This window comes from Colius striatus, chromosome 25, assembly GCF_028858725.1.
Source record: "Colius striatus isolate bColStr4 chromosome 25, bColStr4.1.hap1, whole genome shotgun sequence".
In the NCBI taxonomy this organism is placed as follows: Eukaryota; Metazoa; Chordata; class Aves; order Coliiformes; family Coliidae; genus Colius; species Colius striatus.
The window spans coordinates 1,448,521-1,466,889 of record NC_084783.1 but is presented as its reverse complement, the minus strand read 5'-3'; the positions used below and the strand labels follow the sequence as shown (position 1 = coordinate 1,466,889).

Genomic DNA, 18,369 nt, shown 5'->3' with positions numbered 1-18,369 from the left:
ACACGTTTCATGTGACCTGTTCTTCTCTGTCATACAGCAAAACCCTTGCCATACTCTCTCAACCTAAATCCATAGCCTTCAGTACAGCTAAAGCGTGTTCCTACTGCTTTTCCCCCTGGAAGATGCTGTCGCTGGACTAAAGGCCTTATGTACCTATGAAGGCAATAGACATTTATGTTTAGAAATGGACTTCTGTTTACAGGAAGCCTAGTTTACAGAGCCTGCTTTTGCACACTGGCCTTACCAATTCAGCAAACCACTACAGTGACGTTTTCCAAAGCACAAGTATTACGTTAGTATTCCGTACCACTCTACATCCTGCTGGGGTCCGTGGGTCAAACAGCCAACACCAACTGAACACAGTGGAAAGACCACCCTAACGCTGTTTACAAGGCCCCATCCCACCTCCTCCCCACCCCAAAAGAAGCTTTTAAGCAATCCTGTGTTATAGCCACTAAGCATACACACTCTCCTCTGCCTCCCTGACTTCGATTCGTTCCACGCCACTGTACAGTTACATTTGTCATGTAGAAAATCCACAGAAGAAATCTCTCAAACACTTACCCTTGACTTTCCTTCAGCGTCCATTAAGAGCTCCACGTATGTTACCTCACCAACTACAAATCAGATTCCAGACGACACATATACCAAGGGAGAAAAGCCAAGAAAACAATGGGAATTTAGAACAATCAACAACCGTGTATGGAGCCTCTGCCTTATAAGAAAGCCCAGAAACACTCCATGTTCTCCAGACCACAAAACTGGACAATTACAGGTATGCAGTAAAGCCTTAAAACAGTTCAATATGTTCTTGATTTTCCTCCACTTCAAAAAGCCAGCTATTTCCACACATCAGGTTCCTTGGTCTTTAGTACCCACTCGTTACTTGAGGCAATCCAAATCCATGGGAAAGTCTGCAGGAACAAGTTTCCTTTGCTTGGATATGGCATGAAGTCTTGCCTCTGCAGTCCAGAATTTGAACAGTTATTTGCTTTTCTCTGGATTTAAAGACAAACTTGCAAACAGAAGAGTCAGACTGAAGCAACAGGTGACTGACAGCAGTTTTTAGGCTTTTGTTAAGCCACACTAAAGTTCCTTTAAGCTGCAACAAGTAGAATTAACAGTCTGACACGTTTGCTCTCGAGACAAAGTCATCTACAGCAAATGGCAAAAGGCACTGGAAAACTACATCTGCACCTCTCCTCACCAGATTAGGATTGCCTTTCTCTGGCCACATAAGCAGATCATGGACCTCCACAATACAACTACCGACATGGCTGCTGCCTTTGAAGTGACTGGCATTCAGAAGAATCACCAAAGAAAACATTTGTAATGGCTTTGGAAGTCCTATTTTTTAAGCTTATGACAGGAGGACTCCAAGTTGTGTTATCTGAGAGGTGGAAAGCAGTTCAGTCCGACCTCCCACAGGATGAGGTCTTCAAAGGAGACAGAGTGTTACCATGCAGAACAAACACCCTGAAAGGGGGGCATCTCAAAGCTGGAGGGAAAGGAATGCTTAATGAAACCAGCTCCATTTCTTCTTTTTAAATAGTAAGTTAGTAACATCAGCATTCCAGCCAAAGAACAGTGAGCCAGACAGAATAAACAAACTGATCCACTTGTGCTTTCACCAGGACAGTGTTGGAAGCTGGTGGAGGCTACTAAGCAGGTCCCTTTGAAAGGGCCAGGGCAGATGAGTGCTTGATCATCATCCATGGATTCATTATCTAAACAATACTTCTTGAAATAATACCCAATAAAATGGATTCCATTCTATGATCTGAAAAGGATGAGATCACACAATGCACATGGAATTGTTTCTACAGTCTATTCAGTGAGAGGGACTGCACTGTAAACAGCCCTCCTGGATTAATCCTTGGTGATGTGTGGTGGTTGTGCACCAAGGCCAAATCATCAGTGTTACCAAGACCTTCTGAAGCCATCCATCCCAAAAGCAGCAGCCAGAGTCCAACCAAACTTTGATCAAGAATGCAAATGTGATTCAACAAATTATGGAGGAAGACAACAAATTCCCAGGTTACCTACAATATCAAACCACTCCATTCCACAGAGGCCTGAAGCCACAGGTTAGAAGCCTGTGACCTTGCTCCTAAAGAACACTACTGAGCCCCTGATCAAGGGCTTCTCTCCCAGCCACTAAGCAAATTCAGCTACAATTCTTTCTTTGGATCCACACAAACACTTCCATAGGGGTTTGCCAAGCTTGAACATAACATTCAATATGATGGAACATTTACTCCTTTAACAAGTCTCTGACCTCTGAACCACAAGATTTCCAGGAGCCCATCACAGCAGCCATCGTTTTTCACTTGGAAATAATCAAGTATGTGCCAATTTTGCTCAGTGCTTCACATTCAAGCCCTACTATAGACATCTGTATTAAAAACTGAATCTACATCTTGAATTCAACGTGACACCTCCTTCAGGCCACTACTGTTTGAGGCTGGCAAAGGAAGCTTTTTCACATCTTATTTAGCTTTTTTCTAGACTTCAAATCACAGGATATCAGAACATCAGGTATTAGGGAGAAAGCAGTGATAGCAGACCACAGTAGCCTATGACAGCACACAGGCAATGAAGCCATGGAGAAGTACCAACAGCAGCTATCCATGTACTAAACCTGCCTCAGATGGGAAAAGAAAGGCACAGTGACTCAGGTGGATTTTCTTTCGGCTATAGAACAGTTGGTTCATACCAGGAAAGAAATCCATGATCTAGAAGTGAAGAAATTTCATTCAGGCACACAGAGACTGTTACTGAAGGAACTCAAGTTTACCTGACCAGCCTCCAAAGGGAGATAAAACTTGCAGAAAATACTAGCTCAAAGTCAGTGCAAATAGAATTAAGGCACAGGTTCCCCACAGTGTTCTTAGGACTCAACTTCCAGCAGACTGATTCATTTCTTAAACCTCACCTTGAGAAAGTTCAGAAACTATTTCCCAAAGCAAGAGACTGAAGAAGCAGAAATCACTTCAGTATCCAGAAATACAAACCAGAGGTATCTCGAGTGTTACTTGTGATAATAGTCATTCATTTTTTGCCTCCTCAAACTTTACAGCCACTTTTATCTGCACAGAAAGCCAAGATGTGCAAGTCAGGTTAGTCCATCAGAATTCAGACCTTCTCAAGTGACTGTTCAGGAAGCTCAGATAAGCATGTCCACGTGGTGGCATGACACATGGCTCAGATGGATTCACCTAGCTCTGGAAGTAATGAGGATAACAAGCCCAGACATAGGTGTCAACTTGGAAGACTGTAAAGTTGGGTAATATGATTTTAATAGTTAATGAAAAAGTGAGAAGCTCTGAAAGGTGTGAAAGGTGCAGAGGCAAGTCTCAGCAAGAGGAGAAGCAAAGAAACTGAAAAGGGGGTAAAAGCTTTTTTTCTTGGACCTGCAGGGTCAGAAGTAAATACTAAATGGAGGGAGACTCAAGGCATTACCAAAACCACTTTATATGGATGTCCTGTCCTACTGTCTGCTGAAGAACTACAAGCAATGTGACTGATCACAGAGAGGACCCTGCCATCAAAATCCCAATGCTTTCTACGAGGTCACAGTTCCTTCAGTTACAGTTTACAGCTCATGACAAGCAACCCCTCAAAAGTTACATGGGAGAGCTCGGGCTGGGCAGAGAACAACATTTTATACAGGCACAAAGCTGTAGTTAGAAGGGGAGAAGAAAAACATTCCTCCCAAAGCAGAGACAGTGAAGTGTTCCCAAGCTCTGCTTTCACAGCAGGAGAAGGGAAATCTCACTTTTGCATGAGAACTCAGAAAAAGACAAGGGTAATTTGAGCTCTTTAAAGAGCCCAGGCATGAAAAAGGAAGTGAAAAAGCTCACCACAGCCACTGATGAAGGACAGTGCCTCCTTGACAAGATCCTTGAGGCCAAGAAAAATAGAGCAACTTATTAACACATCTACTGAAAGTAAGGAGGAACAAGTCAGATGGGGAACAGCACTTCCACACTGCTTATTCAGCCTTTTCCCTTTGCCCACCTACAACTTCAGGCTGCAACAGACCTTGGGGACAAAGCCAGGTGAGTTGCCATTAACACCTGACTTCAGTATGGAGTAACAGCTATTAGTACTGAAGTAATAGCAGTTCTCACCAGTACTAACAACTGGGACTGAGTACAGTGACCAGAGGGCACCAGTTACATCTTTAGGAGGCCACAAAGGTTCCAGAAATTTCTGTGCATGAAGAAAGAAGGCAGCACATGAAGTTTAGCAGCTGTTCTTCACAGCAGGTTTATGCTGAGGAAGCTTTGCTGCTTCTGTTCCTCAGGTGTGCTGATACAGCCAGGTTTTGGTACGAAGAGGCAGGGATGCCTGCTCCACACATCCAACGGGCCTTGGGATGTCCTGCAATCTTCAAATGTGACACAAGCATGGCTTTGACTGCCACTGCTCCCAGCTTTGCAACAGAGCAGAACACAAGCCTTGCCTCATTTTACAGCTAATCCTTCTCCTTGTATTGTATGCCATCTCACTACTCTGACCAGGACCAAAAAAAGATGTAAAATATCTAATACTCTGTATTTCCTAAAAGAATCAATAAATACCTCATTCAAACACAAGTTCTTTTTTTATCACATGGTACCAACTTGCTTACACCAGCTGCCACAAAGCATTACCATTTTTCTCCCCAGGAAAACAGGGGACAGATGAACACAACCATTTAGCATTCAGTCATGTTTGCATTTAGACTCCACTTACATGCTGAAGAACTGCTGCCTCATTCTTCTCCTGACACCATTCACCAAGTTATCAATGCTGATTACATCAGTTTAGGAGAACCTTGTGTTTGTCAGCCAATACAAGGGAGTTTCAAACAAGAACATTCTTTTGTTTCCAGTTCATTAAGAAGTATGTCATACTGCATACCTGTAATTGAGTTTCACCAACAAATACACTGAAATGACTGAACCAAGACATTGCTCTTGAGAGAGATGTCACCTTTAGAAGACTGTACGCATCTGAAAAAACCAGGTTGCAGAAACATGAGCAGACCTCCAAGCTCGTGGCTCCTAAGCCATACTTACTGACACAAACCAGCTGATGGAGGTGAACCCCTCCTACTTTCAGCAACCTGCTACCAGCTCAAGTCGACTGCCAAGCGAGGGAGCGGGCAGGAAACGCCTGTTTGCCCATTGGGACCTGCTTCACACGCTCCCAAAACCTTGAACGTTTGGGCTGTAACTCTTACACTTCCAAACCAAGATTTTACCACAGTCACATTCCTGGTTGTTGGAACTACTATGCCTTGTATCAAGAAGGACCTATTGAGGAAGTTCAAGCACAGCACGAGAGCACCAATTTGGAAGAAGTCGGTGACTAATTAGAGCGAATCGCAACTACGCAGCAAATCCAAACTGCTGTGTTTTAACAAGCAGTCCCAAAAACCACGAACAAATGCTTCCCAGTGTTTAGCATAACAAGCCCTGCAGACAGAATGGAGAGGTTTCAACGTTCCCCTAGGAGTTATCTCTGCTGGAATGTTTCCTGCCTTGCTGTTCAGCTGCTCAATCTCACACCGGACTTTTCCATCCACGTGAACTGGAGAGAAACCACAAGACACTTGGAACGGAATTCAACACAGTACTTAAAAGTTAAGACATCTACACACACAGAACCGCTGCATCTGCTGTAGCAGAGTGAAAGCATCAAAGGCAAGGGATCACTCATAATTAGGGCCTGTTGAAAGTAGTCCTTCAGACTGGAGTTCTTATTAGAGAAAGCCATTGCTGAATCTCAGGCGTCAACGTCTCACAGCCTCTCATTATGGAAGTTTCCCAGGGTATCTAGTCCAGAAGTTTGTCACGCAGACTCAGCTCCATTTTGCCTCCAAAGCCAAACATTTTTAAACCCTTTGGATTTTTTTCCCCCCCTTCATTAAGGCCACACCTTGTGAAGACATGAATTATCATTCCTTACCTAGTTCAAGCACAAATGAACACTGATCACTAGTTTGTGAGACATTTCTGCCTCAGGCTGTGTATTTTAGCAGTGACCCACAGAGGAATGGATTTATTAGTTACTCTTAACTTGTTTCATGACATTTTAATGATGGAGAAGTCAAGTATTTTCTTGCCACTCCACAGCATTTCCCAGGTGACTTGAAAGCTACTAAGCTGGGCATCAGCTTGAAGAAGTAAGGCTACATTTAGACATGTCACCACCTGAGAGCAGTCAGCTCTATTTCTCCACCTTCTTCAAACGATGAAGATGCTCAAGTCAACAAACTAAGGCAGCTCCCGTTCACATGGGACAGTTAAATAGACATGGGGAAAGGGGAAACACCATGAACATGATTTCCAACACCCTAACTATGTTGCAGCACACGCCAAAGCACAAATCTGAGATTTCTTGTTTTGCAGGTCACCCTTAAATGCATTTCTTTGCTATCAAATGACAGCAGACACCCTCACCTAAGCACAAATGGCTACAAAGTTTGGGGACACAGCCAGGTATACACACACCACATCAACAGGCAGTAACTACCTTTATTACTTAGAAGACATTGAAATGCTTCAGAAAGTTTTGTTGTATGTCAAGGCTAAAATATGATAAAAGCCTCATTTCCCCCCACCCACTAAGGAAAACACTCTTTCAAATCTCCAATGAAGCACTATATGCCAACATGCCTCTAAAGGAACTATCCACCTGGAAGGCTGCCAGGGAGCAGATGTTGTGCAACACTCAAAAAGGCTTCTGGAAGACCTTTTACAAAACTCATGTCACTACATCCACCCAGAACTACGACTCTTAAATCACAAAACAAAAAGTCAGCCACGAGTTAAGATGACAGACATCACTTGGCCACCTGAGTTGTACATTACCTTTCTCTTTGACCAGGTCTTTCAGAGACTGCCACTTGACATCAAAGGGAATATTTGTAATAAAAGCTCGGTATCTTTTAGCAGGATTAGCATATGGCTCAAAGCGATTTCCTCCTCTTTTGACACTTTTCTCTTTTCTTTTTTCATTTTGGCTTGGTCGTTCACCTTCACTGCAAGCAAACAAAGATAATCACACACATTAACTACTCTGGTATTTCAGCAATGGCATTATCACCCCTTGGAACATTCTTAAAACTACATCAAAACTTGGAAAGTTACATCTGTTTGCATTATTTACAGTTTCAAGCAGAGCTGGTATGCAGGGTACCAGTGCTATGGCAAGGATTGTAACAAAGGTTTCCTAACAGCACACCACTTATGAAGATCCACTATTTTCTCCCACATTTATGCAAGGCAACCAAAGTTTTCCATTCCATAAGCTGAATCCCTGTGAATCTGACCAAGCCTTGTTCCTTCTCTTCATGATGCTCCAGACCAGACACTTATCCTGCTTATTTTTCTTCTTTAATACTTAAACACCTTGAAGTGAAATCATATCTTGGTCCTACACTGGAAGAATTTTAACAATATATTCCTGTATCTAACCAAACTCTCAGGTCAAAGACTCTTACCTAACAACACCTTTTTGTCCTCTCCTCCAATGAAATTCAGGTTTTTGGACAATCCAAATTCAAAGCCTCTGAGCATTCCAACAAATGTATTGAATAGATCTTTTAACCATTTCTGAATACTCTAACAGGTCAAAAAACTTGAGAAATGACAAAGGAATACTATTTCTCAAACACCCTGGATAACCATCGGGTCTCATAAGGACACAAATGCCACTGAACACAGTATGAGGCTGAAATACCCCAGCCTCAGCCTGACATGATTTATTTAATCCAATTAATCTCCTTGTTCACTTTGTGCTGGCTGAAAATACACAGAAATGTATCTTGAGAACAACTTCAGGAGAACACATTACTCAGAAAAGCTGGTGAAGTACATGCAGATAAGTTCTAGAAATTAAACAGCTCAAGCTGAAACCTCTGTAGCTCTGCAAAGTCCAAGGCAGGTCAGAAACTCTGGCTCTGAGGTGCACACACTTGTGCATCAACACAAGTCCTTCCCTTAGAACCGTTTCACTGACAGACACCAGCCTGCAGGGCAAAGAGTCTGCAGATGTCTATGAAGCTTTACATGTCACTGGGTTCCTCATCTTTATTATGTAGCAATCTCTACTTTTTCAGCCATGAGAATGTTACAAGCAAGCACACAAAAATATTGGGCTTTATGGATAGAGGCCTAACTACAGATCTGGCTCTAGGTACAGCCATCATGTATCACATCAAGTCAACATAATTCTGCACTCAAGGGACACACTGCAAAAAACATCTCTAAAAATGTCCTTTTGTTATGTACAATATTTAGTTCACCAAAGAGTTTTTAGACTTTCCCTTACTGAGCTTTTTTTAAAGCTCCTTGAGTAATGAGGTAATTAAAAGCCCCAAAATAGATGCAAAAATAGGACAATCCTCCTAACATCTTATCTTTAGCTGAAGAAATAACACAAAATTTAGTGCAACAATGGTTTTTTTATGGTCCTTCCTCAAATTGGAAGTATTTACATCCCCTCTGGGCTGAATGGCTTCAAAGTAATGTGGTATGATGCAGACACTCTTCACAAGCTGGCATTTAAAGCTCCCAAGTCAGCTTAAAAACACCCTCAAGCGTTGATATATCTGTAAATTCAGACAAGTCCCAGCACTCGCCATGAAAGACAAGCATTAGTCTAGAACACATTCCTGATCATTTTCAGCCTAACAAAATCCAGCCAGGTCAAAAGTAACATCAAGGAAATCATGTCAGTTGGAAAGGTTTTGTACTTTTGCAGGACTTCAGACACCACCTCCACAGGGTCACACACCAAAAGGACAAGAAAAGGCAAGCACAGGTCCACAGACATGGCTTAAAAGATGTGATTAGCAACTATGAAAACAACCGAGCATTTAGGGCTTCCTTTAAGTGAGGTCTAAAGAGCAGGAAGAATAAGCCCCACATCACCTCCAAAACACACAATGCCCTCAAGTATCCCCAAGATGGAACTCCAACAGCAGTTTTACCCATCCCAATAAGGAACCACTCCAAGGAGCTGTGATCCATTCATACCAGGGCTCCTGCAAGATCTACAGATACAAATGCACTTCAGTAGTTATTTTCAAGACCAATTAAGTGTGCCAGAAATCACCAAACACAGTAAGAATCAAAATCCAGGATAGGCAGATCCCCCTTCACACACACTCTCCCCCCACCAAGGACATAGAAAGCTGGTGTTATCGCTGTGGATGTGTCACCTTTGCTACACCTAGAACTGCACCTAGATAAACAGATAAGCTCTCTGGAGAGGTTTAATAGGATGGGGGCTATAGAAAAATTAACATCAGAACAAAGTAGACATTTTTACTTCTCCTTCCAAGAATAAACACTCTCCTGGTTTATGATAGATAACTAATTACATGGGACCTCTGCTACAGTCACCAAGAGTGAGCTCTGAGATGTAAACAGAATCCAAGACATGAGTATCCTCTGTGTACCAACTCCCAGTGTGAGGAGGAGAGATGATGATGAGAAGTTTCTTCCCTGGGCCTGACTAACATGTGACATGTCCCCATGCCCTGTGCCACGGTGGCAGCAGGATCCCTTCTGCCCCAAGGTCAGGCCTGTCTGGTTCTGCCTTCCTCCTGCCAGGCAGAAAGAGTTGTGAATGCAAGTATTTTTTGGTCACCATAAGCACAGTTTAACTACTCTGTGTTGGGAAAAATAAAGAGACAGATAGGGATATTTCCCCCCCAAAGTGACAGCTGGAGAGCTGACTACCTTCTTGCCCACATGAAACACAAACTCTGGCAGCAGAAACAGAAGAGAGGGGTTTTTCAACTCAAGATACACCATCACATCACCATACTCCAATCACCAACCTCCAATTAACTCCAGACCATTGTCTGGCCTCTGTTATTCAGATGTGGCAGCTCTGGGTCAGACTACAGCTATGCAGCAGCCTGGGTGTTAACAGCCAGCAGCCTGACACGGGGCTCTGTACCACACCTCAGGAGTGGCAGATGAAGTCTCACGTGGAGTCTGAAACATTACTCATAGAACATCAGGTTCAAAATGCTGATTCTTATCTCCACTGCATTCAAGGCCTGGGGCCAAAAATTAACCCAAGGAAGTGTGTCCTTTATTCCACAAATGTATTGAAAAGAGACAACCCAACTTTACCAAGGGAGAAGTTTTCCCAGATGACATTGGCATTAACACAGGAAAAGGACAAGTCGTTCAAGCTCTTTCTGCTCATCATCCTTACATTTACAGACCTAAAACTGTAACCCCTGCAGATTTTTTAAAGATTTCTGTGATATTCTGTTGCCATCAGACACACAACCCTTACAGAACACCTGACATCGCCTTCAAACTCTCGCTCAGGAGGAGCTTCTCTCAAACTCCCTCCACAGGTGAATCGTCACCCACCAAGGACAGCACACTCTGCTCCAAACGTTGCAACAGTGTGAGATGACGGCCCGAGACCTTGCTTCTACAACCTGCCGTTAACAGAATGACAAATAGTTCAGACCAGCCGAACCCCGCTGTCACAGCCTACACCTCTCAGACAGACCTTAAGCCGCTCGTTAAGGCTCAGCAAAAGCGTTTCTTGAGCGGGACAGGCAAAGACCTCCAGAATCTCCCTGGTGGCCGTACACTGGGGCCTGCGCGGTGCACGGGACGCCGTGACGAGGGGCCGGCTCCTTCCCCGCTCCCACCTCAGACGTCGGGAGCGCCCGGACGGGCCTTTCCGAGACAGCTCCGCGCCCGCCGGCCTCCGCGCCGCAGCGGGTAGGCCCCGCCCGTGCTCCCGGGCCGCGCCTGGAGACGAACAGCGGCCCAAGCCCCAAGCAGCAGCCGCGGCCCCAGTCCCGGCCTCGCCGACCTCTCCCCCAGGAGCGGCGGCGGCAGCCGCGGCCTCTCTCCTCCGTGGCTCAGGCCAGGCCCGCGGCGCAGGCCGCATGCGGCGCGCCAGGCCCAGGCGCTAACGAAGCCCAACGGCGGCCTACCCTACCTCTTGGGGGGTGGATCCCCGGCACTGCCCGCCCCGTTAGGTGGCGGCGGAGCCGCCGCCGTCGCAGGAGCCGCCGCCGGTTCCTCCATTTTGCCGCCGGCGTTCTCCGTGGCCGCCGCTACCGCCGCCGTGGCCGCCATCTTCGCCCAGCGCTGCGCCTTTGTGTGAGGCCCAGCCCGCCCCGCTGGCCGCGCGCGAGGCACGCCGGGACGGGGCGGGCGGCGGTGGCGGCGGTTCCACTCTGCGCGTGCGCGCCGGCACCCGCTTCCCGCCCGGCGCCGGCGGCGCGAGAGAGGGGGCGGGGCCTGGCGTGATGGGGCGTGGCTTGGGGAGAGGGCGGGGCTCGGTGGGAAGTGGGCGGGGTCTTATAGCGTTGTTGATGTGTGAGTGGGCGGGGCTTGCCGGGAAGGGGCGTGGCCTGGTGGGGGCTGAGGGGATGGACGGAGGGGCTGAGGGGGTGTCAGGACTGTTCCTGGGCAGCGGCAGCGGCATCTTTTGCTCCAGATCAGTCCAATCCAGCCCAGCCCCGTTTGAGGGCAGGCCCAGTGAGGTGAGGTTTAAGCGTAGGGTGATGCCCATGGGCCGTGCAGTACCCCCAGGTAACTCGGGGGATCTTCACAGTGCACCCAATATCTGCCAGCCCGGCCCAGCACGCTGCTGATTTCATCTTTTTCCACCCTAAAACAAGCCCGAGAAAGGGAAAAGCTCCGAGGCTCCGGAACCTCCGGAGCGGCCGCGGCGCAGCGGCGGGGCCCAGCCGGCGGCGCAGCGGGGGTGGGGCGGAGCTCGCTGATGGACAGCACAGACAGCCAATAACAGGTGAGAACCGCCCCCCTGTAGCTCACTCCAACCAATGAGCGGCGGAGGGGGCGGGGCTACCTCTGGGAAGGGGAGAGCAGCGAGAGGGGCGCCGCTGTTCGGGGCAGGTCGCGACCATGTCGGAGCGGAAGGTGTTGAATGTGAGTTGGGGGGGGATCCCCCGTGTGGGGGTTGCTGAGGGGGGGCCCTGGGACAGCCTCGGCTCCTGGTCGCTGAGGTTGGTGCTCAGACTGGGCGTGCGGGGGAGTCCGCGGTGGGCCGGGGGGTGCTGAGGCGGTGAGGGGGCAGTGAGGGGGTGCTGGGGCAGTGAGGGGGTGCTGAGGCCGTGAGGGGGCCGTGAGGGGGTGTTGAGGCAGAGAGGGGGCCGTGAGGGGGTGTTGAGGCAGAGAGGGGGCAGTGAGGGGGTGCTGAGGCCGTGAGGGGACAGTGAGGGGGTGCTGAGGCAGAGAGGGGGCCGTGAGGGGGTGCTGAGGCCGTGAGGGGGTGGTGAGGCCGGGAGGGGGCAGTGAGGGGGTGCTGAGGCCGTGAGGGGGTGCTGAGGCGGTGAGGGGGCAGTGAGGGACAGTGAGGGGGTGCTGAGGCGGTGAGGGGACAGTGAGGGGGTGCTGAGGAGGCGGGGGGGGGGGTCGGTGAGTGGACTGTCAGGTGGGGAGGAGGGCAGTTGGCTTTTCCTTCACTGGAGCTCTTCAAAACCCTCCTGGACACGTTCCTGTGTGACCTGATCTAGGTGGGAGCTGCTTTGGCAGGGAGGTTGGACTGGATGAGCTCTAAAGGTTCCTTTCAACCCCCACCATGCTGGGATTCGGTGACCCCCAGGTTAAGGGGTTGTGGCAGCGCTGGAGGGGACTGTCAGAGGCTGGAGATTTAGGCCTTAAAGGGGTTGGGGGATGTGGGGCCAAGGACAGACATGACTAGATCTGGGGGGAAGTGGTGGACGGGGCTGTTTGGCACTTGAGCTCATGGCTGGGTAGCAGCTGGGAGCCTGCCTGCTCGTTTCACACTGCTCTGGGGGACTGCATCCAGCACACATGCCTCTCTGCTCTGTCTCTGTAGAAATACTACCCACCAGACTTCGATCCTGCTAAGATCCCAAAGCTCAAACTCCCAAAGGACCGACAGTATGTGGTGCGACTCATGGCTCCCTTCAACATGCGGTAAGAGGGGCTGTGCCATCACAAGTGGCTCTAGGAGAGAGGAGTTTGCTTGGGGATCATTTCACCTCCACACACACAGCAAGGGAGCTGCTGCCAGCAGATGCCAGAGGTGACAGAGGCCAGAAGAAAAGGAGTGAGGAAGAGAGAAGAGATGCTGTGGTTGGTTTTAAGACTTAGAGCTGAGGTGCTGAGGGCCGTGGGTTAGTGGTGGGCTTGGTAGCATGAAGTTAGTGGTTGAACTTCATGAGCTTAAGGGTCTTTTCCAACCAAAATGACTCTGTGATTTTGGGGTTGTTGGGGGAGTAGGGAGTGAATTCCCAAAGGAGAAAATAACCATTGCTCAGAACCTGATACAGCTGGGAAGTCACTTGGGCTTTACTTGCTCTGTTTGCTTCCTGGGGTTTCTTTTCTGATGTGTTATGGACTTTTCTTTCTCCTTTCCTAGCTGCAAGACCTGTGGGGAGTACATCTACAAAGGGAAGAAGTTTAATGCCCGGAAGGAGACCGTTCAGAACGAGGTGTACCTGGGACTCCCCATCTTCCGCTTCTACATCAAGTGCACCCGCTGCCTGGCAGAGATCACTTTCAAGGTGAAATGTCTTCTGTATTCTCTCTGCTCTCCCTTTCCAGGGAGGCTGTGCAGCCTCTGGAGCTGACTGAGGTGCTGAGCCCCTGGGGAAGGGGTGTCCCAGCAGAAACTGGGTCTGGGGGTGTGTTCTTTGGAGCTGTCTGTATCTGTCCCATCCGTGGGTGGACTGGAGCAGCTGGAGTAGAGCAGGAGGCTGGGGGTGATTGTCTGCCCTGTGATGGGAATGAAGTAGGGAAACGTTGGTGTGTGGTTCTGGAAGGGCCCACGGGATTGCTGGAGTGAAACTGCCCAAGTACAGTGATTTTGCCACCTTGTTTCTTCCTCAGACAGACCCTGAGAACACAGACTACACCATGGAGCACGGGGCCACCCGCAACTTCCAGGCTGAGAAGCTCCTGGAGGAAGAGGAGAAAAGAATGCAAAAGGAGAGAGAAGAGGAAGAGCTCAACAATCCCATGAAGGTACAAAAACCCATGACCTTTTCTGCAGAAGGCAAACCCTTCTCCTGCCCTGACTGGCTTTGCTCAGTGAAGCAGGTGACTTTTGGTGGCCATTGACTTTCTCCAGGGAGGTGTCACTATGCCCTGACAGGCAGGAGACAACTGTCTGCTCTCAGGAGGTTTCCTCCTTTGTTGGAACTGCATCTTGACACAGTTATGGTTGTCCTGTTAAGAGCCAAAAGTGAGGATGATGATGACCCTCTTGAGGCTGCACTAATACAGGCTGGGGGTGACCTGCTGGAGAGGGCCCTTCCAACCCATTGGTGTTGGGAGGGACTGTTGTAGGCTGCTGGCAGGTTCTGCTACCTCCTGTCAGCCCCATTTGTCTCTGGTCACTCAGGTCCTGGAAAACAGAACCAAAGACTCCAAGCTGGAGATGGAGGTTCTGGAGAACCTGCAGGAGCTGAAGGAACTCAACCAGCGCCAGGCAAATGTGGACTTTGAGGCCATGCTGAAGCAGTACAAGGAGCATGAGGAGGAGCAGAGGCGCAAAGAGCAAGAGGAAGATGAGCAGGAGATGAAGTAAGAGGGCTGGAAGCATTGATGGGTGTGTGAAACCAGCAGCTCTGGGCCTGGCCAGGCAGGGCTGTGTCTTGCCCTTTCCTCAGCACCCTGAGAGAGGACCCTGCCTGAGTTCATGGGAGTTGTGTGGGTGGGATGTTGTCCTGAGCAGGTTGTGAGGAGATCAGGGGCTGTTTGTGGTGGAAGTGGAAAGGTTGTGGTATCACTGGCCCATGTGAGCTGCTGCAGGGGCCTGAGAAGTGCCTTTGCCTGGAGAATCACTGAATCTTAAGGGTTGGAAGAGACCTGCAAAAGCTCATCCAGTGCAACCCCCTGCCAGAGCAGGAGCAGCTAGAGTAGGGCACACAGGAACTCATTCAGGGGATTTTGAGTATCCCCAGAGAAGGAGCCTCCACAGCCCATCAGGGCAGCCCCTTCCAGCTGCACATCTCAGTGCCTTCAACCTTCAGGCACTGCTGAGAGGCACCTGAGAAGGTGGATCCCGTTTGCAGTGCTACTCAATTCCAGCTCCCCTGAGAGCAGAGAGCTGGGGCACAGTGCCCAGCTGGCACTGCTCAGCCCTGAGCCTCCCACACAGCCTCTCTCCTGGCAGAGCCATGCTGGAACAGGCCCAGAACCGGCACCTGCTGCCTGACTCCGACTCTGACGAGGAGCCTTCGAAGCCACACACGAACTCCTTGGGCAAAATGAAGCCTACAGACATCTTGCAGGAGGTGAGTGAGGACAGAGGCTCTTCCACCCACCTCACCTCTTCCCCCTGAGCAGATCTGCTGCCCTGGGCTGTGTGTTGCCTCTTTTGTCCCTGCCCTGTGTGAGAGGCTGTCACGCATGAGCAGCCCCTGGGCTGAAAGGAGACTGGTGTCAGCAGGTGGCTGCAGAGCACATCTGCTGACAAAGGCTGGGAGGGAGCTGCCCCCAGCCTCACTCACAACAGAGCTTCCCTTTCAGCTCAAAAAAGGACAGGCTGGCCTAGGGCTTGGTTGTACTTCAGGCCTGAGGTACCACTGGCACAGGGAGGGTGTGGAGGCTCCTTCTCAGGAGGTTTCCAACCCCACCTGGATACGTTCCTGTGGCCCCTGAGTGAGGGGAACCTGCTTTAGCAGGGGCTGGGACAGCTCTGCAGGGCCCTTCCAGCCCCCACCCACCATTCAGGGATTCTGTGATTTCAGCATGACAGCAATGAAACAAGTCCCTGGGACACAGCCCCTCCTTTGGCTCTGTTTTGGAACAAAAGAGCTTTCAGTGCCCATGGAGTGAGGGAGAGATTATCCCCAGGGGCAGGCCCCTGTGCTGCCCCTGCCCTGTGTCAATCCCTGTCTGCCAGCATCTCTCTCTGCTTGGATGAATCAAAGCTGCCGTGGCTCTAAGCTGGCCTGGGGTTAATCAGAGCTGTGTTCCCTGGCCCAGCACTAATTCTGCTGCCTGCAGGGGGGGTTTGGGTCGGTGGCTGAAGTACCCAGGGACACACCAGCCTTCCTGGCAGAGGCTCTGCAGCCCTCTGACACACATCTGGCTCCTCAGTGGCCCAGGGCCAGCCTGCAGCCACACAAGGCTGGCTGTAACCAGCACAGGCAGTGAGCTGTTTGTCTCTAGCCATTTAGATCCATATCCCTTTGTGTTGCTGTGCAGGGACAATACCTGCTCTGAGCAGCCATCCTCACGTCTCTTGCTCTCTGTGCTGCTGTTTTTACCTCTCCTTCATCCCTCCACCTCCCCTCCAAGGCCTGAGCACTCTCACAGCCCTTCTCTACCCCACAGGACCCTCAGCCCCAGACTAAGAAGCAAAAAACTGAGAGCTGGGAGAGGAGTGTGGGCAAATTAAACAGCAAAGCCCAGCTGGCTGGGCTGGTCACAGTGAGGAAGCAGAAGCCAAGTCCTGCTGTGGCTAATGGGGCACAGAACCAAGGTACCACGTGGGCATGGGCTGGCTTGAGCTGGGCTGTTGGGGAGGGCTCTGGGAGCACCCAAGGGATGTTTAGCTCAGTCTTCAGAGCTCTCAGGTCAGGTTCTGGGGCCACAGTGCTTGTCCCTGTTTCTGAGAGATGTCCTGATGGAGAAGTTCCTTCCTGGCTCTTGGTGGTGGGCCAAGGCCTCGGAGACAGACTCTCAGGGCCAGAAGCTTCCAAACAGCATCTGAGGGCACAGATAACGCTGCTGAGAAGAGTCACAACAGTGAGATAGGGACAGGAAAAGCAAGAAAACTGCTTTGGCTTGGAGCCTGATTTATAAAACTTGCCAAACTGAAGAATCTGGAACCTTGAAAGTGGTGAGAAACAAGCAGTGAGGGTTTGCAGCACCCCCTGGTTTGCTGCCCCAGGGAGCTGGAGGAGCCCTGGGTTTGGGGAGGGAGCTGATGAACTGATAGACTCTGGGCTGACTGGCCCCTAAGCCTTTGGTTTAGCACCTTCCTCTGCCCTGTGGGGATGTTGGGGAGGGGAGGGAGGCTCTTGTAGTCACCCCCACCCCCACATTTCCCTCAGGGACCTGCTCCTGGCAGTGACTGTTGGGCCAAACCACACTGGAGGAGCTGCCTGGTGGGGGCTGAGGAAGGAAAAGGGGGTTTTGCAGAGACTGGAAGTGGGGGGGCTGGGGGTCTCCCTGTCCACCTGATGTGACCTTGCTGTCCCCAGCCAGAGGAGCTGGAGCACAGGGGTGCTGGGGAGGGGCTGAGGGAATGGGGGTGTTGAGCCTGGAGAAGAGACTGAGGGGAGACAGCAGCACTCTCTGACACTCCCTCACGGGTTAGTGGTTGGGCTTGGGGCTCTTAGAAATCTTTTCCAAGCCAAGTGATGACTCTGGTGTCTCCTTTCCCTCCCAGGCTCTGCTCCCCCAGCACCAGGCACCACGTCCTCCCTCAGCTTGCTGGGGGCATATTCTGACAGCGAGGACAGCACAAGCGACTGAGGAGTGCCCCCAGCAGCCTGCCATGGGGCTGGGCCCCCTCCCAGCTGCTCCCCACAGCCCCCATGGAGCTGCCAGGGGGGTCTCTGGGCTGGCTGCAGCCCCCATGGCCTCAGCTCCACTCCTCCCACCAGCCCCGTGCCCAGCCCCACCCAGACCAGGGGGTTGCTCTGTGCTGGGGGTGCCCAAACCCCCTCACCCCCACCTCAGGGTGCCTGGGCCTGGCTGGGTGATGTGCTGACCCTCCCATGGCAACCCCAGAGCCTGCCCCACAGCCCTGCAGTTGGCAGCTGGGGCTCAGCACCCCTTTACCACAGGAGAACCCATCACCAGCACTCCTCCAGCCCTGGGTGGGGGGGTCAGCACCCTCCTTTGTGGGGTAAACACAAAGCCCCTCCCCTTGTTTTGCTGTTGGAGGTGACAGATTGTGCTGCAGGGACCCAGGCCCTGTGGGGACAGGGCTGCCTGAACCCCCCCAGTGTCCCTGACAACCCCCCTCTGGCTCTGCTCAGCTCTCTGGGACACCCAGAATAAATCACATGTGTCTCACCTGGTCTCTTCTTCATCTCCCAACACGTGGTGGGGGGCAGCCCCAGAGCCCCCCACCCTGCCAGAGAGCACCCAGCCAGCAGGACAGACCCAGCCAGCACACACCTACCTCTAATTAGCTTCATGGTAATTAACCTGCTGACAAAGGCAAGGCCAGGAGTTGGTGGGGCATGGAGAGCTGGCAAGAAAAGGCAGCTCACCCACCCCCCCCACCCCCAATTAGCATTCCTGGCACGTGTGGTGTAATTAGCCTCCTCAAATATTAATGCTGGATCTCAGCTGTGGGGCTGGGGGTGGGTCAGGAGCTGCTCCATGGGGCTGGCAAAGTGGGGAGGGACCTGGCCATGCTGTCACCCCC

General features: G+C 50.6%; 2 protein-coding genes across 4 annotated transcripts; one reads left to right on the top strand and one right to left on the bottom strand.

Annotated features, from left to right (window-relative positions):
- Window positions 1–471: 471 nt before the first annotated feature.
- Window positions 472–11,182, bottom strand: LOC133627849 (heterogeneous nuclear ribonucleoprotein M-like). Its single transcript, XM_062015196.1, has 3 exons — window positions 10,978–11,182; window positions 6,864–7,033; window positions 472–617 (listed from the first exon to the last, which is right to left on the bottom strand). Exons 1-3 carry the CDS (start codon window positions 11,115–11,117, stop codon window positions 553–555), a joined length of 375 nt encoding a protein of 124 aa, XP_061871180.1. The 5' UTR covers window positions 11,118–11,182; the 3' UTR covers window positions 472–552.
- A 301-nt stretch (window positions 11,183–11,483) lies between these two features.
- On the top strand, window positions 11,484–18,011 carry YJU2 (YJU2 splicing factor homolog). Of its 3 annotated transcripts, none has more exons than XM_062015195.1 (8): window positions 11,484–11,796; window positions 12,850–12,950; window positions 13,396–13,540; window positions 13,866–14,000; window positions 14,380–14,561; window positions 15,139–15,274; window positions 16,320–16,467; window positions 17,380–18,011. In XM_062015195.1, exons 2-8 carry the CDS (start codon window positions 12,931–12,933, stop codon window positions 17,463–17,465), a joined length of 852 nt encoding a protein of 283 aa, XP_061871179.1. In that variant the 5' UTR covers window positions 11,484–11,796; window positions 12,850–12,930; the 3' UTR covers window positions 17,466–18,011. The 3 variants fall into 3 exon arrangements, with proteins under 3 accessions (XP_061871179.1, XP_061871178.1, XP_061871177.1); XM_062015194.1 differs by lacking the exon at window positions 11,484–11,796 and adding an exon at window positions 11,862–11,936 and having other exon boundaries at window positions 15,154–15,274; XM_062015193.1 differs by lacking the exon at window positions 11,484–11,796 and adding an exon at window positions 11,862–11,936.
- The last annotated feature ends 358 nt before the right edge of the window (window positions 18,012–18,369 follow it).